General features: G+C 34.4%; 4 protein-coding genes across 4 annotated transcripts; 3 read left to right on the top strand and 1 right to left on the bottom strand.

Moving 5' to 3' along the window:
• Positions 1–1,833: 1,833 nt before the first annotated feature.
• LOC17899551 (nuclear transcription factor Y subunit B-9) lies at positions 1,834–4,052 on the bottom strand. The gene is made up of 2 exons (XM_006303497.2): positions 3,800–4,052; positions 1,834–2,632 (listed from the first exon to the last, which is right to left on the bottom strand). The coding sequence occupies exons 1-2, from the start codon at positions 3,849–3,851 to the stop codon at positions 1,983–1,985; spliced, it is 702 nt and encodes a 233-aa protein (XP_006303559.1). The 5' UTR covers positions 3,852–4,052; the 3' UTR covers positions 1,834–1,982.
• Positions 4,053–10,488: 6,436 nt separating this feature from the next.
• LOC17897100 (phosphatidylinositol 4-phosphate 5-kinase 1) lies at positions 10,489–14,610 on the top strand. The gene is made up of 8 exons (XM_006306777.2): positions 10,489–12,003; positions 12,110–12,274; positions 12,438–12,603; positions 12,816–12,926; positions 13,007–13,200; positions 13,292–13,422; positions 13,501–13,594; positions 13,879–14,610. Exons 1-8 carry the CDS (start codon positions 10,874–10,876, stop codon positions 14,177–14,179), a joined length of 2,292 nt encoding a protein of 763 aa, XP_006306839.1. The 5' UTR covers positions 10,489–10,873; the 3' UTR covers positions 14,180–14,610.
• A 3,229-nt stretch (positions 14,611–17,839) lies between these two features.
• Positions 17,840–18,322, top strand: LOC17897978. The gene has a single exon (XM_023776915.1). It carries the CDS (start codon positions 17,840–17,842, stop codon positions 18,320–18,322), a length of 483 nt encoding a protein of 160 aa, XP_023632683.1.
• A 2,439-nt stretch (positions 18,323–20,761) lies between these two features.
• On the top strand, positions 20,762–21,914 carry LOC111828601 (auxin response factor 9-like). The gene is made up of 3 exons (XM_023776918.1): positions 20,762–21,068; positions 21,188–21,780; positions 21,870–21,914. The coding sequence occupies exons 1-3, from the start codon at positions 20,762–20,764 to the stop codon at positions 21,912–21,914; spliced, it is 945 nt and encodes a 314-aa protein (XP_023632686.1).
• The last annotated feature ends 2,322 nt before the right edge of the window (positions 21,915–24,236 follow it).

The following is a 24,236-nucleotide window of genomic DNA, read 5'->3' on the forward strand; positions in this document are numbered from 1 at the left end:
AGATTAGAGATGAGAAAGGCCACGAGTATCGCTGTGATAAGTCGACCGTTTTGAATTGCTTGATCTCGACGACGACGATCTTCTCGTGCTTGAGCTTGACGAACAACACCAGCCATGTTTTTTTTTCAAGAATCTTGGAGGAAAGATGAAGATTGAAGTGAGTTTATAAGAGAGTATCAGAGAACTCGACTCGAGCAAAAGAGAAGATTCGTGTGAAGCAAGTTATGAGAATAGGGCTTTTATATAGTGTTGGGTGTAGCGAATCATCGTTGATGTGTAACGGATTCTGATTCCGGTTTACACTTCGTTCAGTTGCTGATTCCCGGTTTAGAAAACCGGTGTGCTAGTTACATTAAATCCAGTGGCATAACATCAGTTGTTGATACTCTATATAATTTTTTGGATTATCGAGTATTTGAGACTTGTAGTTGTAATACGTATGCCTTCTTCCATTAGCTTTAAACACTATATTTCATAACCGAAAGAGAACCAAAACAATAACCGGAAATTGAACTTGAACTATAGAAATAAGTGACAAACATAAGGTTCGAAAAGAGAACCAAAACAGCAACCGGAAAATTGAACTTAAACCAGAAACAGAGAACCACAATTAAAGGTCTTGAACCAAACACTCTTCTTAGCTAGGCATGAAGCTTGACGAGGCGAAAGCAGGAGCAGAAGAAGACCAAAAACATGACTCCATTGCTGACGAAAAAGACAACAGAGAGAAACATGTCTGAACACATGAGTCTAAAGAGAAACAAACACACAAACGAGAGAAACGTCGAGAGGTAAGCCATCTTCATGAACACGATGGAGACTCGCTCGTCTCGAAGTGGAACCGTACCAGGCAGAGGAGTTCTGAAGACCAGGACAAACAACGCAGCGAGAGCAGAGACGAGGCCTAGTTTGTTCAACGGCCAGAAACTCTGAGATGCTATCTTTATGGCTCGAAACGTCGCCGGAGTCATCCCCGGAGCTGGATGCGTTGGGTTGAGACCGACTGGCGAGAGGAGATGCGGCACGACAGTGATGAAGACGATGTTCAGAGCTGGAAACATCAATCGAATTCGATTCTCCAGTGCTGCAACTTGACGATGGTGAGCTTCCATATCTCTTTGGTTTTTTGGATGTATCTTGAGAGTGAAAGAAGTTGCTCAATGAGCTTACACAATGGGTTTTATAGAGTAATGGAACAATCTAGAACTAGGGCATCTTCATCTACAGCTGTATCATTGACTAGTCTTCATCTGTCTGTAGTATATTGAAGGGTATCAAAACGGTTTTGCAGGAGGAGCCTCTCTTCTCTAACGTTTTCCTCTAAAGGTGATACTGAAGGAAGCTTTTGTCTTCTTCTGCTGCAGCTGAGTCTTTTCTGCGACTGGGCCTTTTGGGCTTTAGCATTGTCCAACTTCTCTTTGTCACTAACAAAGAGCAAACGAATTGTTATTTTTATTAGATTTTGAGATGATCATGAAATTGGAAGTAGGAAGAGAGGAGTGGAGGTTACATTGAGGGAAAGACTGTGACAAATTAAAAGTAAAATAAATATATGTTTGAAGGCTTTTTTCCTTCGCATTTTAAAACAAAATCTTTTGGTACAGTCAACACTATAAATAGCATATACTGCTGTGCATTAGACTTGAGAGCCTCACAAAAAACATATATTTTGGTTATTAAAGTGTTTATGTGGTCAGTGCATTTGGACCACTTGCTTCATTTTTGATTTTGTAACCTTTTTGGTTTGTTTACATAGAGAAAGAGTAACTCAAAAAGTAAACTTGGTTCCTATATCGTTTGGTTATCTTCTAACTATGACACACAGCTTTATAATTACAAAAAACCTTTAAATCATGTAATCTTGCATAACCATTAAGCAATATATATTACATAGAAATGTTATTTGATAAGACATATAATTAAAATATCTCTATCCAAACACATGATGCTTTGAATAGAAGAAATGAAGAATGGTTAAATCTTCACTTATACTGAACATATGGGTCATAAACCGACATTCCATTGATAGAAGACGAAGAACCACCAGCAGAACCGGATCCATCCTGACCAGACCCGTTTTGGTAGTACCGACCACCACCCATAACCATGGATTGATCAACCATACCATAACCATAAGGACCTGGAGGAGGTAGGCCATGTGGTGGGCCGTGAAACCCAATACCATTTCCTCCATAGGCCTGTCTCAACGACGACGCCTCACCTCTAAGCGCTGACCCACGATCCGTCTCTATCTCACGGTACCGGTTGATGTACAGGGTGAGTGGATCCACGTAGTTATCGAACCCAAGCTTGCTCATAGCCCAAAGGATGTCTTCAGCAGTTATGGTCTTACGCTGCTCACGCTGGCAACGCTCGTTGGCTTCACCGGTCACGAAGCTGATGTACTCGGAGACGCATTCTTGAATCGTTTCTTTAGCGTCGTCGGAGATTTTGGCGTGCGACGGTAAGTTTTTACGCATGATCCTAATGACGTTAGCGATTGGCATGTATTGGTCTTGCTCACGAGCCATACATGGTTGTTGTTGCTGCCCCTTGTTCTTGTCACTGGAGCCGGCTACGGCGACTGAGCTAGTCATTGGGTTTGCGTTAGTGAGCTGGTCCAAGTTCAATCCTGTTCATAGTTACAAGTGGATTAATTGAAGTAGAAATGAAAAATTAATTTTTATAGAATACGAGAAAACAAGAAGTATCAACTATCTTAGTAACGGACCAATAAGATAAGTTTTGTGGGGTCTAAGTTTTCTGTTGAATAAGACTGTTCAGATTCTTGCCGTTACGTTTTTATAAGTTATGTAGAATGAAAATGTGAAAAAGGATCTTTCCTCTTCTTGAAATACTTCAAACTTTTATATTAAATATCACTATGCATAAGTAGTATAAACGCGTGTTCCCGAAAAAAATCGTTAGGAAAAAACCAAAATTTGGAGAAGAACATCACTTAATTTACAGAGAAAAAGGTATGACTCAAGTTAGTAGACATTTATTTCATGTGAAGGTTCCCAATGTTAAGAAGACGTTAAAAGAATCACAAGATTAAAGTTAAGTTAATGACAATCCAGTAAAAAAAAAAATCCATAGTAAAAGGAGTATTTGGACAAAATTACTAGTAATAGATTTTGAATTAACCATAGATGTTAGAAAAACTGAGTGTATTTATCTACCGTAGATGTTTTCAGACAAACGAGAATTTCGTTTGAAACAGAGAAAAAACTCAGCCGTTACAGTGAGAAAACTAATAAATAAATATTCCTCATCAATAAAATCTTATAATATAGTTTCCTGTTATATATAAACCAAAAAAAATAAAAACTTTGTAACAAAAGCTTGTATATAAAATTTCATCTACTACATTTTTAGACATAGAAACATAAAAGACGGAAAAAGAAAAACGAACCATAAAATTTGATAAAAAGCACAAAAAAGAGGAAAATGATAGTCAAAAACATTCCTAGTGCATGCAGGAGAACATTCAATGAAGACATATGAACTTTGAAAGATCATCCGCCATTAAAAACATTGACTCATCCCGGATACAAACACGAGTATCATACACACACACATGAAACTTATGCATGTATGTAAAATCGCCTTCAACAAGCAATTCCTGAAAACTATCACAAAATCTGAATTTTCAAGATAGGAAAAACTCTACTTCTCTTTTCTTGGAAAGACACATAAAAATCACAAAGCAAGTCTCCAATTTTTCATGAGCATATGGATAGAATGGAGGCAGAGGAAAGTGTAAATTGTGTATAAACAACCACTTATATTGGCTTACCAGAGTTGGGTTTTGGTAGCTGATAGTGAGGGAAGGGAGCTCCACGTTCCATTGTTTCTCTGCCGTCTTTTTTTTTTTCTTTCTCTTTGGTTCTTTATAAAATAATTATTTGAGTGATTTGTTGCATGCAAAGAGAGGTTGATGGTTGAGTGGTTTTTATAGAGAGATGATACAAATGGCAAAGGAGGCGGTTCTTACGAGGTCGCCATATCTCTTTCCCATTGGCTAAGTTCATTGGCTTAGTGACCAGTCAAACTAACCCCACTGCTCTTCTCTCATTGGTTCTTTGTTTCACTAATTACCAAAGCTAATTAAGTAAGAATGATGAATAATATGAACATTTTTTATGCACATGAGGCTCTCTTTGCTTATAGTTAAATGGTGTTTTGACATTTTCTGAAGATATATGCTTAATCAAGAAAGTATTCGTCTATCGAATGGTTGAGAAAGATTTACGTGGCGTAATTTTATCTATGTATTTGTTTAAGAAAATATACGTTTCGCTACAAATTCATTGTATCTTAATTAATGAAATTAGAAATTATTTTTGAAAAGATTCCTTTTACTTAAAATGCAATTTTGGTATATTTTAAATAAATAAATTACAATAGTGAGTTGTATAATGTAGTGTAAATCTACTGTTTAAAAAAAAAGAAAATTATTCTAATTAATTTTTATTTGAACTAGCATTTTTAAATATTTTAAGAAAAACTTAAAAAGATATTGGTGTTTAGATGCATGTTGCTAATTCATATTCTAATTCTTACTTAATCAAAAAAATTAATAAACCAACACTCCAATAATCTGAGGGTGTAGAAAAGTTTTTGTGGCTTTATGTATTGATGTATTAGTTCTTACCAATCTATATTTGGATAATTTTGGTAGAAACAATTCAAAAGAAGTTACAAAACAAATAAAAATAATTATTAGTATTGTGTATCTTACTGAATTTCTTCTATACATTTTTAAGAGTGATTTCATGAGAATTTATTTCATTAAATCTTACATATATCTTAAAGTTTCACATATTTAAAGTTTCATAAATCATGTTAAAATGCCATAGGTTTTTTTTTTTGCGGTAAAAAAAAATGCCATATGGTAGATAATTTGCCACACATATATATATATATATATATATTGTTCACATTCACATTAATGATATTATAATTGAGCAAATATCATAATTTACAATATCCAGAAAATGACTTTTAAACAAAAGTCATGCGTTATGTTTTTTGACGGCGTGTTGGAAAGGTTTCATTTGTATTTTTCGCAAATTTTCAATATAAGTAATGGAGACAAAAGAAAGAAAAAAAAGAACAAAACTTTATTGGCGTAACTCGAATTAAAATTTAAACCTAATCCGGCTTTTCTCATCCTTTCTTCAAGAACCTAACTCCCAAACTGTCAACGATAATTTCTTATTACAATTAAAAGTATCTAGCAAGTACTCTGAAGATCTATCCTAAAAAGTGACTAGTGTTTCTCATTAATACGAGTTACATATTGGAAATCATACAGTGTAATTTCTATTGGCTCCTTTGATAGTAGTTTTCCTACATTGATTCTTGACGCACACATTAAATTTTGTTTGTATATGGCAACGTTTCTGTAACTACATTTAGAAATTACTTATTTTTGAGGTCTATATTTTTTTTTTTTTGGTTGATTAGTTAGGCTTTTCTATTGTTGTTACTTTTTGATACAAATAGTTTAGAATAAAGATTTCAGAAAATAATGGAATACCAAGAACTGAAAACTAGTACCAAACTAAAACGCCGTTAATTTTTTTTCATGAGAAACTAAACAAAATGACCAAAAAAACTATGGCGAAAAAATTTGGATTGAAATAAACCAAATACGCGACCCATATAAACTTATGCAATACTGTTTTATTTATTTATGATGTATGCTTCAACTATATATTATACAAAGAAAGAATACAATTTGAGAGCATCCGTAATTTTGCAATTGTTCTCAAATTTGCAGAAACCACTAGTCCTTGAATTAACCGTTCAAAGGAAAGATTTAAACACCATGAAAATTCTTTTCACTTTGGAGGCACCTTCTTTTGCAAGCATAATGACATATGTATGGAGTCGCATGTTTGACCTCTTTCAAGCACTTGTTCACCACGCAATGTTCGATGCAAACGTCTAACATCGCCGAATAAGAGATTTGTGTTGAGAACATCATTGTGATTAAAGACACAACCATCAAGAAGTTGCTTATATTGTTCATCATTCAAGGTGTTATGATGTAATTTATTTGGTTTTATCTTAGTTTCCCAATGATCTGTAAGTGATCTTGTAAGAATGTTGGGCTAACTCTACTAGATTTATATAGTAAAAATAGATTTTTATATATTTAGAAGTTGTTATGCATACGGTTTCTTGTTCTATTGTTGATCGTTTAAACGAATTATCTTTTTTTTTTTTTCCCATTAGAAAATATAGATAACTCCTAAACCACTTTGTAACTGGAATCGATCTTAGAGTAATGTCCATGATATTAGATCAACATGCGTGAATATATATATAAAGAAGCTAAGTCATGTTGACTCGATTGGTCACGGCTCTGATGATCTATGGTTATAGTTAAGGAAAAATTGGCAAAAAAAATATTAACCTTTGACCATCTTCATACATTGGTAAATTCTGATACAAACTTCTACCGTACGTGCTTGAGTTTGAGATACATGTGTCAAAAATATGAGTATATTTAAACACATTACAATCACGAAAATACTCTTTTAATTGAAATTTTGCGACACAATATCAATGTTTCTTTACAAATCTTTTATTTCTTGTGTCTAAAACATTTTAAATTGTTATGACCTCGTGAAAGAGTGGTTTGATAAAAACAAAGCATATACGTATATGTATAATGAGAGATGGAATAGTTTGGTAGCTTCGGCGTGAAATGACAATCCCGTAGGCTCAATAGCATATGACCAATTGGTTTCACCATAAGAACAAAGGAAACATATGGGTTACGTGAATATCTGAGCTTCTCTCTGTGTATCCCTTTTTTTTGCAAACTAATATGTTCACGTCAACAAGCATCATAATTTACTTACTAAATTAGCAGACATCATGATTGCCCATTTGCATAAAATTCTTTTAATTTCTTTTAAACTAACAACCTTCCTCGCAATGATGGTAGGATCAAATCTAAAACATTGGTACTCTGCGATAATTTTTGAACCTGCAAGTAAAACTTACTACCCTTTAACCAGAAAATAATGAAATCACGTTTTAGAACATTAACAAATGGTACAATTAACACATTCTTTTTATATTTCTCCTCTCTTATATAACATGTCCAAAAGAAAGGTAAGCTTTAAAATGTTTCAAAACATATATCTACTAGCTGTTTCTCTTGATAACAAAAATTCACATTATTTTGTGGGTAAAGGAGAAGTACTGTGACATTTGGGATTTCAAGTAGTTGTCAAGAGTAGTAGTAGATATGAGCTTGCAAAAACCAACCACGTTTCTAGGACGGCTATCTGATTCACCGGCCATCTCATCAATCTTCTTTATTATTTTTTTTTTTTTTTCAGGTTTTTCCCATTAACCCTACCAAACTTCCAAATACTATTTTCTGTAAGTTTTAATAGCATCATTATATCTTTTAAATCTTTGAAGAAATAATAGTGACATGATATCTCAAATAAGATGAATAGTAACTCACATCTGAACCTATATTGTGGGCTAAATTGAAATAAAATAAAATTGGGGGTTACATTATGTAGATAAATATTTTTATACAGCTAAAACTAAACTTTTTTGATATCTTAGTCATTAACGCTGAATCATCATCACACAATGTGTTAATACGACGTGGTCACCGTCGCACGCGTACAAAAAGCTCGTTGCACGTGTGAACTACGCGCAAAATCAGCAACAACGAAAACGTAAATCTTTGACGCCAGCTGTGCCTGACACGTGGAATATTTAGAAGTATGGATGACGTGGAGACAATCTTGACCGTCGAAAACGCTAATCTTTTTTCAACATGTGGCACCGTCTGTGTTCGTGGATGCTTCGAAACGGACGACATTTTAGGATGGGCCTTGGACAGTCCAATAGCATGAAAACGTGTCATACTTTTGTATTCCAGCTCAGCTCTCTACATTGGTCCAACTGTTAAAGGAGCTGTTTGGCTTCGACGTTGAATCACCACCCAGTTAGGTTATGTCGATAAAGACTGTTTTATCAAAGTTATGGCCACACGACCCACGATTCTTTTAAAATTAAAAATATAAGTTGTGAAGAGGCTAATTGATAGTGCAATAAGCCAATATTTTAATACCATCAACAATACAAGAAGTAACCAAAATACAATTTTCGAAATCACTAGTCATTAAAATAAAGTTATGTGGAAAACTAATTTTTAGAGATTCTCTTGATTTGGTAGTTGACCAAAAAAAGCAAAGATGTTTTTGCATCAGATTCGAAGTACGTAGAACAGTTTTGGAAACTAAATTTTTGGAATATGCAATACATTGTGGGTTGAACATATCAAGTAAGATTGAGCATAATGTATTTATCTATATCTATATTCATTTTGTAAATAAAATGATTGGTAAGCATCACAAAAAAGGTCGAGGGCATCGTGTGTGTTTAGCGATTTGAAAGCGTTGTGAATTTGTAATGTAGTATAAAGTAACTAGAGCTTTCAGATTATGAAGTATGAATAAGATTGTATAGAGAAGACTTGATGATTCTTGCTATGAGATGTCATGCCTTGAATATGGATGGAATGGGGAAGTCTCAAGTATGGCGTAGAGTACCAACGCGTCATGGCGTATGAATGGGAAAAATACATTCAACCATACACTCTCTCTGTCTTGCCACCAAAACTTTATAATTATTATAATTAATCTCTTCGTATCGAGTGAGATTTTTTTCTTTGATGTGGACAAAAATATATTAATGAGTGCTTTTAGGTTTTAACTGGGGATCCACCCCCAAACATTAACGTCGGTTTCGAGTACCGAAAGAAATATAAAACGGTGTGTAGTCAAGACGAAATATATAACCTAATAAGTGTATAATGGATCCAACGTATAGAACATACGCAAGAAAACAAATGTTACTATGTTAGTACTTAGTAGTATATAAACTATATCAAACTTGAATTAAGGTTTTTAGAAAACAGTTTGAGTGATTAAGATGCATCTTTTTATTTTCTTTCAAAAAGTTCAAACCTTAGATTACGCTCTATTGTAATTTTTATTTTAGTTAAAGGTTTTTGGTTAATGCGGTTGTACCATACTATTTTATAATGATTTCAATTAAACGGTGATTAAATGCGTTTGATGCTCTAACCACCACCAGAGCCATAATCACCACTAACAACTCGTAGGTATAATACAATTTTACAAGTATGTATACTTAAGTACTGGTGTGGTGTATATGTTTATGACATGTTAATATATACTACGTGTAAATTATGAAGTTTATAGCTTGCACGGTTGCATATGCACCCTAGTCTTTATGATGTTGTAGTTGTTTGAATCATAATCATGTCCTATTGGCACTTCAAACCAAAGTTACTCGAACGTATAGGATAGTACATGTCTACTTAATGTGAAACACTACCGAATTTTCAAATTGTGGTTTTTATCAAATAAATTTTACTTCTACCATCGCGAATCACATACTTTACCATTTAGATTAGAGTAGGTCTAATCATGTGTTAGATACCTAAATAATTTAATGATACCTTATATATTTTGGGAAACTATAGTGAAAATTCAAGTACCATTCGGGAAATTTGTAGGTTTTTTCTTTTTCTTTTTACATGGTTTGAAATAGTATTTCATAACAATTGTCATTATTTTTCTTCATTGTTTATGTATCTACAGTATATAATAAAATATCAATAGGACAGACACAAATCCGAAGTAAAAAACAAAATTGACGGACACAATACGCAACTTATAAAAATTCCCAACACACACACTTGTATCTACTGTCACTATCCAAATGAGAATATATATTAGGCGAACTCAAATAACTCAATCGAATATTACAAAACCTATACTAACTTTATAAATTAATTAATCATCTTCGCAAGTAGGAAGAGAATCAAAACTCGAAAAGATATGTATAAAAAAAAAAACACACCCACCAAGCCAACGATGATCTCTAATCACACAAGAGAACAAAAAACTTATAGAATTTATAAAAAAATAGTAAAATAATTAAGAAAGTGATCATCAAACACAATCACCTGGAAACTCGCTTCCTAATCACGATTTCTCGATAATCCTCAAATCATTAATCATTCTCTTCTCTATATATATATATATACTCATCAAAATAAACAAAGGTAGACCATAACTAATCATTTGGTCTTCTACGTTGGCATTTGTATATTCTCATTTACGTATTGAGTAACCCATACTACTACATTACTACATCATCATCGCCTTAAATTATACAAAGACAAATTCCAAACAATCTCGAGTACGTTTTTATATATACACTACGGTGTCGTTTTCAGATTTTTTATTAAATTAGTATTGTGGTTTCTTTTTTCGGGCTGGTGGTGGGCTTTTTATGTCCGCTTCCCAATACTTTAATTAATTCCATTTCATTTATTTTTCGTTTACGATTTTATTTTTTTATTTATAAATTATAAAATTTTCAGTGTTTTGTTTTATTTTTTGTTGCTGCATCTCTCTCTCTCTCTTCTGTCTCTGTTCTCACTTTTTTTTTTGTATTGTGTCTTCTTTCTTCTTTTGATGTTCTTGTAGCGTTTGTACGAAATCTCACAAGGTTTCTTTTCAGATTTAGAAATCTTGTGATATCTCTCTGATCAAACTAGTCTTTGTTAAAGTTTCCAACTTTTTTTGATTAAAAAAAACCCATTTTGAAAATTTGGTGGTGAGTCGCCGGAGATAAATGTGTAATTCTTCTCTCCTCCACTGAGGTTTTTTATACGGCGGATCTTAGCCGTAATCTGACGAATCAGTTTTTTTTTTTAAAGCACCAAGCGAATGACATATTCTGAGATTGGAGAAGATTTTTGTGAGTCGAGTGGAGTGAGGAGGATTCTCTGATGAGTGAATCAGAAGAAGACGAAGAAGAAGAAGCTACTGAAGTGATTCTAAGCAGCGTCGTCGTTGAGAGTAAGAAGAAGAAGAAGAAGGTGGTTCGAGAGAAGAATCTGCGTTTTGGTGAAGAAGAAGAAGAAGAAGTCGAAAGACGAGACGGTTTGGTGTTGTTAGCTCAGTCTACTCCAATGGTGCGATCGAGATCTCAAGGAACGACTCGGCGCGTGACTCCCACGCCTTTAGTTGATGTTGAGAAGCCGCTTCCCAACGGAGATCTCTACATCGGAAGCTTCTCCGGCGGGTTTCCACACGGATCCGGCAAGTATCTGTGGAAAGATGGGTGCATGTACGAAGGCGATTGGAAACGAGGCAAAGCTTCAGGGAAAGGCAAATTCTCGTGGCCAAGTGGAGCTACATACGAAGGCGAATTCAAATCTGGGAGAATGGAAGGGTTTGGGACTTTTACCGGAGCTGAAGGAGATACTTATAGAGGGACTTGGGTTGCTGATAGGAAACACGGGCACGGGCAAAAGCGTTACGCAAATGGAGATTTCTATGAAGGCACTTGGAGAAGGAACCTACAAGACGGGAGAGGTCGGTATGTGTGGAGAAATGGGAATCAGTACACTGGAGAATGGCGTAGCGGTGTGATTTCTGGGAAAGGTTTGCTTGTTTGGCCTAATGGGAATCGATACGAAGGTTTGTGGGAGAATGGGATTCCTAAAGGAAGTGGTGTGTTTACTTGGAGTGATGGGACTTCTTGTGTTGGTGCTTGGAATGAGAGTAATATTATGAGGAGTTTTTTTAATGGTGTTGAGAAGAATGATTTGATTGTGGCCACTAGGAAGAGATCTTCTGTTGATAGTGGAGCTGGGAGTTTGGGTGGTGAGAAAGTTTTTCCAAGGATCTGTATTTGGGAATCTGATGGTGAAGCTGGAGATATCACTTGTGATATTATTGATAATGTTGAAGCTTCCATGATTTATAGAGATAGGATCTCTGTGGATCGTGATGGGTTTAGGCAGTTTAAGAAGAATCCTTGTTGGTTTAATGGTGAGGCTAAGAAACCTGGGGAGACTATATCTAAAGGGCATAAGAAATATGACTTGATGCTGAATTTGCAACTAGGAATCAGGTAGCTTTCACAAATTTGGTGGATTGCTTTTTTTTTTTTTTTGTTTATTGTGTATGTGATGGCTTTTTGAGTTGTTTCTAATGAAGGTTGTGTGTGATTGGATTAGGTATTCTGTCGGCAAACATGCTTCGATTGTTCGTGATCTTAAACAGACTGATTTTGATCCAAAGGAGAAGTTTTGGACAAGGTTTCCATCGGAAGGGACTAAGACCACACCGCCGCATCAGTCAGTGGATTTCAGGTGGAAGGATTATTGCCCATTGGTGTTCAGGTAACTTTTTGAGCTTTTTTCTGAAAAAGTGTTTCAATTTAGCAAATTGCTGAATGTGTTTAGGTTTGATGATGTGGCTATACCCAAATCTGGGTTTAGTTGATAAGGTTGTGAACATATTTGTGATGCATTGTGTTTCTTTTTGGGGAAATTTTGTTTGTAGACGTCTCAGAGAGCTTTTCCAAGTGGATCCAGCTGAGTATATGTTAGCTATATGTGGAAACGAGGCTCTCCGCGAACTATCTTCACCTGGAAAGAGTGGAAGCTTCTTTTACCTAACTCAAGATGATAGATTTATGATCAAGACGGTGAAGAAATCTGAAGTCAAGGTTAGTAGTTGTTGCCTCTTCTTGTTTTTGACCTTTTTCTTGTCATCTTTGAAATTGCTTGCCTGTACAAGTTAATTTACTTAATTAGCGGATTGGACACCCTTTTGTTTGTTTGTTTCTTTGCTTTCACATTACTTTCTCAATCATAAACCCACTAAGTCTGTGATTAGCTAATAAAATTTGACCTGAAGTGTTTGTCTTCTTCTATCCAGGTTCTTCTGAGAATGCTTCCAAGTTACTACAAACATGTCTCCCAATACGAAAACTCCCTTGTGACTAGATTCTACGGTGTGCATTGTGTCAAACCTGTTGGGGGCCAAAAGGTATGTGTTTGTTCATCTAAAGCTTCATGGGTCTCTTAGTATCCAGAAGATTTATTGTTTTGCTTATCATTTTTTACCAGACTCGGTTTATCGTCATGGGAAACTTGTTCTGCTCTGAGTATAGAATTCAGAGGCGGTTTGACCTCAAAGGGTCTTCTCATGGACGCAGTACTGCAAAGCCTGAAGGGGAAATTGATGAGACCACGACTCTCAAGGACCTTGATCTCAATTTTTCTTTTCGTCTTCAGAGAAACTGGTATCAAGAGCTTATGAAGTAAGCTCCATGCTTCTAAGGTTTATTTGTTTGTGCCTCTTGGCTATGGAAAGCATTCATATATCTAATTATGCTTGGTATTCATGATCAGGCAAATAAAACGCGACTGTGAGTTCTTGGAAGCCGAGAGAATAATGGATTATAGCCTTTTAGTTGGTGTGCACTTCCGTGATGACAACACAGGAGAAAAGATGGGGCTTTCTCCATTCGTTTTGAGATCTGGTAATTTGGACCTCATTCTCTATGTGTCCCCCCATTGAAGTCGACCTATCATGAGACTAATGTCAATATCTTGTGCAGGTAGGATAGATTCATATCAGAATGAAAAATTTATGCGCGGTTGTCGATTCCTAGAGGCTGAACTTCAAGACATGGACCGAATTTTAGCTGGCAGGTAACAATCGTTGATCCGGGTGTAATTTTTAATGTTAAGAAGTTGACTTCACAGAGGAAGCTTTTTGCATTCATAGCCATTGATAGTTGCAGAGACATGGAGTGGTTGAGAGTTTCAGTTTCGGATTAGTATTAATAAATGTAGGAATGATTACATTTGCTTGGCTATATTGTTTGAGTAGTGTGAAAACAAATCATGTGGTCCTGTTTGCTAAGAAAAGAATCAATCAATTCATGATTCATCAGTTTTGCTCAAAAATCCATTCTGTGTTTTTTTTTTAACAGGAAACCATCGATAAGATTAGGCGCAAACATGCCAGCAAGAGCAGAACGAATGGTGCGGAGAAGCGATTTTGATCAGTATACATCAGGAGGAGCCAATCATCCATCTCACGGTGAGATGTACGAAGTGGTTCTCTACTTTGGAGTCATTGACATCTTGCAAGACTATGACTTAACGAAAAAGATCGAGCATGCATATAAGTCACTCCAAGCTGATCCCGCATCAATATCAGCAGTTGATCCTAAACTCTACTCCAAGAGGTTCAGAGACTTCATCAGTAGGATCTTCATTGAAGACGGCTAAAAGATAAAGAAGGGCTAAGAATTTTTTAACTAACATTCTCAAGGCTGTTTGCTCAACTGAAATGTGATCAAAAGCAGCGTCGAGAAGAGTAAAAAAAAAAGGTAATCTCAAAGATAGAAGAAAGGCAAGGCGACTTGGAATTTTTACTTCACATATATTTTTGAGATGATCAAATTAAGTTTTGGGTTGGGGGATAAGAGTAGAGGGGGGCTTTATTTATTTTTGTGGTGAGCCGTTTATAATATGATTTATATATATATATGTGAATATAGATTGTGAAGGTTTTTTTTTAGTACATAGGCAGACAAGAAATTAAAAAAGAAAAAAAGAAAAAAAAAAGTTGGGTTTGGAAATTCCAAAAATGTGGAATAAGGTAAAGTGTACAAGTCACAAGAAAAGTAATATTACTCATTACTAGTTAGTTCTCTTAATCTCATAGGATCCTCTCTTAACTATCTAAAGTTAATGGGTCCATTTATCTTTTTTGTTGTCAAATTTTGTTTCAAATACAACTTTAACACTAATATGTTCATAAAGCAAATGGTAAACAGTAAATACGAAACAGTTGAATTAGTAAGTTGATAAAAATGGTCAAAGAAGGAAGAGTTGAATTTGGGGTTGGTTTCATGAAAAGTAGAGAAAGCTAAACCAGAACACCACATGTCTTTTCCTTACATTCTTTTTTTTTTTTCTTTAATTCTTTATGAAATCTTTTCGAAAATGCTTTCTTAAATCTCTTGTAGTCTAGTTTTCATATGTGATGATGATAAATAGCTTCACAAAGTAAGTGAATATATGACTGTGATTGAGTGATTCAAATTAATGTTTAAGAACTTAAACAACAAACTTAAAAATCTGAGGAGGCTGAAACTATTTGTTTATCGATATAATATATTTAACTACAATTGGATTTGTTTCAATCTAATCAACGTTGCTTTTTCAGACTTGACATGATATTGTATTCTAATACCAATAAAATAAAATTGATATGTCATCTTTATCAAGTTTAAGCAGTAGAGAACTATAGTTTTTGATTAAGTTTAAGAGTTTCAACAGTCCATATAATTGCTTTCATTGGTAAGAATAAACAAGTCTTTGTTGCAAAAAAGATCATGTTAATGTACATCAGCAAAAGTAAGTAAGTAAACTAATCCCATCAATAAACAAAATTATAGACATGAGTCACATGATATCCTATTCACAGATCCACTAGATGTTAAAAAGCTGACATTATTATCTAAAGAAACTACAATGCCCTAGATGATATATATTCATAGAATATACCAATTTGGAATTTCGAATATGAGTAAATAAGAGATATATCATCCTATTCCTAATCCTACCAATAGGGGTAGAGAAGAAAGTAACACAAGTCAGAGTTATTAACTTATTGGTGGTTTAAGCTTAATTAACTAAAATGTCTTCATCTTCCCATTCTCTTAACACAAGTCAGAGTTATTTAACTTATTAGATCCTAGTGTTCGAAAATCCCAAGGTAATAATAATAGTCTTTGTTTAAGAACACCCTCACAAATCATAGGGTATTGTAGTCTTCGTTCAATTTTTTAATACGCAAAGCATAGGTTTTTGTAATCTTCCCATTTTAACTTCTTATAATTACGACAAAAAGATGTGTATTATTTTTCTAATTACCTTAATTTCTCACTGTGTTGAAAAATGAGAATATGAAAAGGACAAAGGTTAGTGAGTAGCTTCTAGGTGTCTGTCAAATCGTTGCATGCCTAATATTCCTTTTTCTCTTTTGATTTTAATATCATAAAAGATTTACCAATTTTGTTAAGAAAGTTATATACAGTAGTAGTATTTGTTTATTCTATTTTACTGCGTTGGTCAAATTCAAATACATTACCAACGCTACACAGTTGTAATAAGATCTTTTGTCTCACCGGCTGATCTCCCTGTCTTGTTTATTATGTCTTGTCTGTCTTCCAAAAACTGGATATATTGACGCTAATGTTGATAACAATAGAATTAAGTAATTAACAGAGTATTATCATTTAAACGTAATTTACGTCTACTAAGTACTAACACTTCCATATGCGACTGACAAAATATGAATTATTACTACTTTTTCGTATTTGGTGAAATTTGATCTCTAGTTTAGATATTAATATGTCGATATGCATGGAATCAATAACATACAGTGTTTAGTGCTTTGAAAATTGAAACGAAAGGTAGAGTATGAACCTTTTGAGGTTTTTTAAATTTATTGGAAAATGTTAGAAGTCAATCCTAGACCAAGATTTGTTTTCTCGTTCTAGCTAGGTGAATAACTATGTTATATTGCCACCCTCTTTTGATCTCTTTAGCAACAATAGTTAAAGATATAATATTAGTCGTGAATTTCAATACTTACAACTAAGTTACACAACATACATAGTAGTTTATGAATGTTGTTGTGGTATTTCGCATAAATTTATAAAATTGTCATAGTGTGGGACGATTATATATTAAAGATGTTCTACTTCTCTACCTAATTAAGATTGTCATCTTATTGATTGCGATAGTTCGAAACTACATGGTTGAGCTGTGTTTCTCCACGTATGCTTATTTCCTTAACATTGCAATATAAGAACTGAGTGGTGCAAACATATTTTACGATAGTGTGGGTTTGGATTGGGAAAATTCGATTAAAAAAAAAAGAAAAAAGAAAAGAAGAAGTAGTTTTCATGGATTCAGACACATGGGGTGTAAGATATTGACAATGGAGGCCCAAATGAAGACAAGAAGAATGGGAAATTAGGGACTGGTCTCAACTTTGGGACTATGTTTGTCTGAGGTTGAAAAAGCCACCAAATGTGCCCATTCGTGTATTTTAAAGGATGAGAGCTTACATTACTTATTTAACAACCCCAACATAATGTCCCACTACGAAGGGGACATCTCCCCTTAGCTATCTCTTTCTAATTATTCTTGTATATATTTTCTTCTATACACTTCTTTGTTTGCTACAAAATAATTTATATAGAGGTACTTGTTAGTATTTGTTGAAAAATTATAACAAAAGTATAGTCACTAGCTCATCCAGAAATTGTAGACGCATCATCATCCTAATACTAATGATGTTGTCTTTCACTTCTTTGAGAAACCTCGTGACTCATGAGAACTACTTAAATATACATATGTACACGACTAACTCTTGCAAATTGCCATATATTGGTTGTTGCGTAGGTCCTATTATAATCATGCTATAGAACACAAGGATATATTTATTCTTAATCTTTTCATATCTTTTATATTATCTAAAAATATCTTATGGTTCTCATATTTTTCATCTCTTCGGTTGAAAAAATAATATATATATATATATATATATATATTATTTTGTAACAAAAATGTAATTTACGTAAACAAAAAAGTTTAATTTATTTTGAAATAAATTTATTTTGCTTTTAAGTTTAACATTAAGATAACCATTAGTATTTATTTTGCTTTTAAGTTTAACATTAAGATAACCATTAGTATGACTGTTTAATTAGACAAATAGATCTGATTTAATCTGAATCCCAACAATATATATCTATTTATTTGTATATCAAACCCAAACTGAACCCTAGATCCAAGTCCACCGCCTCTATATATAAACAGAAGACAGCGTTGTAAACCAGGAGAAGAATACACATTCTCGTATCCTTTGTAATGGATTTTCATGGAGATAGTGTATCCCTAAAGCATGAAATAGACCACAATCCTAAACCTGAAGACGCTAAAAGAATCAAAGTCTATGTGAGTATATTAATGTCTGAATATCCTATAAGAGATTGCCGACCAGTGCTGGCTTTCTCCTTGCCTGCCAAAGAGTTTCGAGATAGCTTTACGAGTTATAGATGGGAACAACTGAACTGCTTAGAGGACGATGAACGTCTCAATGTCTCTCTTGTTGATTTTGCGAGGGTGGAACTCAGTAGACTTGTCACTTACGTCATGTTTTTCTCCGTTAACTATTCTCCAGATTGTGCTCTGTCAATTCATATTACCTTTAAGTCTGGTCGTAGCCGTCCTCCTCTTATGGCTGGAAAATATATATCATTGGAAGAGACGACGATGAAGACAATGAATGAAGAGTATATACATCTCCTTGTTGATGAGAGCGTAATGTTCAAATTGTTTTCCCGCATTTAATCATTTATAAGAGTTCAAATTGTTTTCCGGTTTTACATTAAGCTAATGTTGCACTTGTTGTAAAAACGTTATTTTTATTTTGAATATAATTTAACATTAGATTCAAACAAAAAAAAAGAGTGTAATGCGCATCCAAGAGCCTAAATGGAACCTAATTCACGTATAGAAAAGGAAACACAACCTGAGAACCACAAGTATAAGTAGGGTTTTCCTTATCGTTATAGGTTTTCAATTTTTTTATTTTCCTTTGTTGGTGTTATGTTTCTTAAAATTAACAAGGTTGGTGTAATGTTTCATCCAAGAGTTGGAGGGATTTAGAGCTTAGTCGAGGGAAGAGAAGATTTTTGCTCTCTTGTGTTTTCTATTATCTCAATAAAAAGGTTTTGAGTTTTGGAATTGGTTTAATTTTGTGTCTAACGGAAAACCACTGATATACGATTAAGAATGGCAAGTAGGTTTTCTCTTAATTTGAGTCTATTTCAAGTAAACTATATATACAAGAAGACAAAGTCCAGCGCCCACAATAATATATGTACTTTTGATGCTGTGGACACTAGTTGTATCCTCGAGTGGTTTGTAATTGCCACCAATCATATTTGTCCATTGTGCAGTTTACCATGTGAGAATTAGATGAACTATAGTACTTTGGGTGAAACGAGCTCAGAATTTAGTTCAATATTTGGATTTTGGCCTTTTTTATTTAAGCTTAGAAAAACGGAGAAAACAGTTTAGGTAAATGATGTTACATTTTAAGAAAGTTGCATAAGTGATTGTGTTATGTTGTAAGTGTTTGTACAAGGTGCACGCATAGTCACTTGAATCTCGCGCATGCAGAGCTGATGGCGATTTGGCAACACCGCAACAGAGTTGTAGAGAGAGTTATCTTCTTTCCATATCGAATATAGCATCCATATCTCGTGTGTTACATAATGTGTGCTATATTTGTTATATGCTAACGTTAATTAATTATAATATCAAAAAAGTATTTTGTAAAGTCATATGCATCCATCTGTTCGCCAAGATCATGGAGCTTTCAAATGTTCAAAAATGTGTTATGGCATTTTTCCCAAACATGTCGTGGAGAAAACTCAAATCTTTCTTTACAAATTGATGTCGTGCCATCATTCTTCGGATGTAAAGAAAGATCCAGTTCACAGCGTCTTTTAAATGACGACAAATGATGGACTACAAAAGGCCCAATAAATCTTAAATTTGGGCTGGAAAGGCCCATATAATAATGCAACGTTAATCCTTACTTGGCTAATAATATTGTCGACTTGTCGTTGTGCCAGCATGGATAAAGGTATGGGTCCCAAGTATAGAGTAGCTGATGCCAGCTCAGCAAAAACACGCGGACGAGGATTGGGCTTAGGCCCATTAATTTGATATGCGCGGATACGAGAAGCACAATATTTGAAAAAAAAAAATTCGTGTTTGAGTTACGAAACTCAAAATAATAACCGCCGGACGCCAAATTAAAAATAAAATGGATTTGAAGTCCGCTTCTTATACTTAATAGTCTATAGCTCTAAATAACAGACATAATCTCTGTTCTGCGACGTGAATCTCCAAAGAAAAGCAAGACTGATCGCTTCGGGAAGAAGCTCGCTTGATGAACTCAGAACCAGTTCGATAGCTTCAAGAAGACGCTCGCTCGCACTCGCAGAACTCAGAAGTCAGCTTTCTTGATCGCTCTCAGGAAGACGCTCTCTCGCATTCGCAGAGAACTCAGAACCAGCTTTGATCGCTCTCAGGAAGACGCTCGTTCGCAGGTGAAAATCTCTCTCTATACCTCTCGCTCTCTCTCTCGCTCCATAGTCTCTTTCGTTTGAGTACGTTCGTTATCTTGTCTCGATCTTTCTTAATGTCTCTGTTTCTCAAGTGGTTAGAATATGTTCGATTTGGTGAACTTATTACGATTCCTGTTCCCTGAATAGACTTGAAAAGCGTCTCACGAAAGTAGTCTCTTCTCTGTGTAATGTGCTAGTGTCAATGTTGGAATTAGGAGATAGTTAAATGTCTATAAACAGAGATGAATTGCTATGTGTTTTTCTGCCTGAAATTGAGGGATTTTTTCTTTTTCTCTTTTGGGAATTCTAAACTGTTTTGACAAAATCTCAAACACAAGTCTCTTCTCTGTCTTGGAATGGATAGAGTTTTCAGGCCTTTTGCAATTGATGTGCTTGTCTTGTTCTTAGCCCCGATTAGGATTGGTACTATAAACAGGTGTTGACAACTCTTTAGCAGATGAAACGCTAGGATTAGTTATTGGTATAGAATTGATGTTGTTTATGGGGATACAAGGATTCAAACCAACCAAAACAGAGTTTTGGATTACAGTTTAGAATATTACTCTGTATCAGACAGGTTTAGACAACTCTCTAACACAAGTAATCTCTTGTCTTTCTTTGACCAGAAACAGTTGGAGCCTTTTGTAAAATGTCGACGAATACCACAGATTACGGCACACCAGTTCACAGAGACCTTTGGAATGCGTGTGCTGGTGCAGACGTTGTAGCACCTTTTCCCTCTGATCACCTCAACTACATTCCTAAAGGGCATGCGGATCACTGCTCAGCTTCCTCGCAAGTGTTGTCATCCCTTGAGTATATGCCTCCCATTCACTGTGATGTTTCCCAAGTCCTACTGAGGGCCGATCCCCTGACAGATGAGGTGTATGCAAAAGTTACTATGAAGCCGTGTTCCGTGGAATCTCGTGTTATTGTACCTAAGCCACCAAAGCCAAGTATGCGGCATATGCTATCTACCTTTGTCAAGCCAATCGATGAACCTGCGCATCTTCAACAACTCTCTCTCACTCGCAGCTTTTTAGAGAGCTGCTCCGACCAGTTACCACATTTACAGTGATAGATTTTTCTGAGAAAAGCTGGACGTTCAAGCTCATGTTCAGAGATGACCACCAAGATTACTTAGTGACTCATTACTGGGCTTCTTTTGTGATTGATAAATCGGTTCATGTTGGTGATGTCGTGGTGTTCTTGAGAGACCGCATCTTGGATAACACTCGTTTTTCTGTTAGGAGAGCTAGCCCTGTGAGTGTGCCAAAAAGAAACGATCTCTGCCTTGAAGCCTTTAGCAAAGTACATGGATACTTAAGTAGCTATTATCCAGCTACGATTACATGCTATCCCAATGGTGTTGACTCTAATTTCTTGGTACCGGTACCTTTATTCGAGACTATTCTTGGCATGGACTGGGGAAGAGGTGTAAGGGTTAGCAAATGGAATGATAACAGAGAGCATCAAGGAACGATTACAGAATCTAACTTTAAGAATCCATCCTCCGTTGATTTGTCGGGTAGCAAGTGGAACTGCTTGTGCGTACAATGGGATGAACCAGGATGCTTTAGCAAACAATGGTTTTCACCGTGGGAGTTACGTCAGAAGAAAACAAACAGTGGAGCTATGCTCTTTGGAATAGACCTCTCCGTGGCTCAGGTGATATTCATCATTACAACATTAGCATAGGACACCACATTAGTAAGTTTCGTTGCGTTTTGTCTCATCTTGTAATTCAATTCATGCAGGGAATCACCAAGAAGAAGCGAAAGCGTAGACAAACACAGGCTTGATTTCTGATACGTAAGTGTTACCACATATTTGGTTCCTCAAGTCGCCTCTCTGCTCTATGGATTCGCAGCTATATCTTCCACCACTGAGTCAACCAAAGTTGGATTTTTCTCCAATTAAGTAAATAAAATAGAATCTAAGATGGATATATTTTCACCATGCACTTGAATAATTCAGTTTTAATTCTCGTAACGTCAAACTCTTTGGATTATGTTTTCTTGAGATTTTATTTGGGGTTTATGAAGACGTTGTAGAAAACAATAAGATTACCATTTATCACATTATATGCTATTGTTTTTACTTAGAAAAACCAGCTGATTTATGACGACTAAACCTTAGAATAAATGATGAATTTTTCTTAAGCTAACTATATAACACGCAAGAGAAAATGACTAAAAACTTGCGTTCTCACGTACGTTCCGTTTCGCTTCTCGGTTCTGTTAAAACACTAATCTGAATATATAAAACCTTTAGTCGAGCAGTCGAAGTCTCGAAGATGTCTTCTTGATACACTATGAAACTGAAAGATACGTCTCGATACTCTTTGAAATTAAATAATCTCTTGTGTTCTCTTTCTCTAATCTAAGATATACTTAAATGTATGTTCTTTTCTTTAACTACCTTCAAAAACTATATATGACATTATGATGCATGTTCTTCTCTTTAACTACCTTCAAAAACTATATATGACATTATGATGTATGTTCTTCTCTTTAACTACCTTCAAAAACTATATATGACGTATATGACCTCAAAGGTCATATTCTTGTAATCATATTTATTAGCATGAACATCGTTTTCAACAAACCGGTTCCGAAGCGGTAAAAGAAATGGTAAAAAAAAAAAAAAACAAGATACACCCATTTAATTAAAAAACATTTTAATATTTGAAAACAATTTTAATATTTGATCTACTCAACCCGAAAAAGCATTTGCGTAATGCGAATTCAAGAATCTCCACATGCAAAATTTTTGGTTTCTCACTTTTCAACTAAAATATTCAGTATTTACATTTCCAAATACCGAAAAATATGAATATGTAAATCACAAACTATTGAAAGTATTTCCTTTCAAAGCAATACACATCTCACTTTATGTACATGCACATGAAATACCACGTATGTACTGATTCTTAGAACTTTGTTAGATAAAGACTTTTTAGTGAAGAAATAATTACGTTTTATGGTTAAGATGCAAAATTGAGTGTTTAAGGTTTACATGAAGAGTTTAATTAGTGTTTTGATTTAGATGTTATTTTGTAAACTACAACAACAAAAAAACTACTATATTTTTTAACTTATTTTTATAAAGTACTAGGGCTGTCAGCCCGTGCGTTGCCGCACGGGGAAATGAAAACTTAAAATAATTAACATTGTTAAATAACTTTTTCGAGTGGAAAATTGATTATAACCTTCTAACTGTATATATATTTTTTAAATTTACGAATTTATTTTCTTTACCTTTTCTATATTATGATATATTAGATTTGTGAGATTGAGAAAACTTTCTTACAATTTTAATTTAATCCCTAAAATGATAATTTTTTTTCTGGTATCGCTGCATTTTAATACTGATGATCCTAAAACGTCAAAAGAATTCAATATTTATGAATGGCCATTTGTTAATCTTAACGTACCCCTTCTTTTGCTTTATTTAAAAAACACAGCTGTCAACGAAATTATGAAATGAACTTCTAGCTACTGCCCTTAAAAGAATATCAAAGATTCATGCATTTTCCTTTTACAAAATCTAAGAAACTTTTTGGATACAAAGCTCAACTATTTCTATCATAATACATGTTTTAATCACCAACGAATCATTAGTCCCATAAAACTAATGATACAACTCTACAGATTCAACATAACATTATAGGAACATAAGCAATACCTAAAGAAACATCAATGAGAAAGAATATGCTTCAATTTAAGAAAAAAAAGTTTTACAATGACAAATTATTGTCAATTAGATTTAAAAGAACATATATTTGGTGTTTTGGTGAGGCATCTACAGATGGCACGACTTTTCATAGGACAAAGATCAACATGAAGTAACTTCTTCTTCTTGTATGCTTATGTTATATCAATCTTATGCTTTTATCAAAACATGAGCTATAAATTTAAGGGCGATCTTGCTGCAAATTACATTTCACAAATCACAATATATATTAGAAGCATATCCAATTGTATCTACATATAGAATTCAACTATAAATACCAACGAATATTGTTGTATCAAAACATCAACCTATAATTAATAATAATAGATAAATAAAGAAATAAAACACAACAGTTTGAAACAATGATTTGTAACTGATTCTTGTAGAAA

Source organism: Capsella rubella, unplaced genomic scaffold (assembly GCF_000375325.1).
Source record: "Capsella rubella cultivar Monte Gargano unplaced genomic scaffold, Caprub1_0 scaffold_1, whole genome shotgun sequence".
Lineage (NCBI taxonomy): Eukaryota > Viridiplantae > Streptophyta > Magnoliopsida > Brassicales > Brassicaceae > Capsella > Capsella rubella.

Excerpts from the sequence above, each read along its gene's own strand:
- LOC17899551 (XM_006303497.2), bottom strand. The coding sequence starts at position 3,851 with ATGGAACGTGGAGCTCCCTTCCCTCACTATCAGCTACCAAAACCCAAC. Across the intron at positions 2,633-3,799 it reads GCTACCAAAACCCAACTCTG|GATTGAACTTGGACCAGCTC; the intron begins GTAAGCCAATAT and ends AACTATGAACAG.
- LOC17897100 (XM_006306777.2), top strand. The coding sequence starts at position 10,874 with ATGAGTGAATCAGAAGAAGACGAAGAAGAAGAAGCTACTGAAGTGATT. Across the intron at positions 12,275-12,437 it reads TATTGCCCATTGGTGTTCAG|ACGTCTCAGAGAGCTTTTCC; the intron begins GTAACTTTTTGA and ends TTTTGTTTGTAG. Across the intron at positions 13,201-13,291 it reads TGGTATCAAGAGCTTATGAA|GCAAATAAAACGCGACTGTG; the intron begins GTAAGCTCCATG and ends ATTCATGATCAG.
- LOC17897978 (XM_023776915.1), top strand. The coding sequence starts at position 17,840 with ATGGATTTTCATGGAGATAGTGTATCCCTAAAGCATGAAATAGACCAC.
- LOC111828601 (XM_023776918.1), top strand. The coding sequence starts at position 20,762 with ATGTCGACGAATACCACAGATTACGGCACACCAGTTCACAGAGACCTT. Across the intron at positions 21,069-21,187 it reads ACCTAAGCCACCAAAGCCAA|TGATAGATTTTTCTGAGAAA; the intron begins GTATGCGGCATA and ends CCACATTTACAG. Across the intron at positions 21,781-21,869 it reads TAGACCTCTCCGTGGCTCAG|GGAATCACCAAGAAGAAGCG; the intron begins GTGATATTCATC and ends CAATTCATGCAG.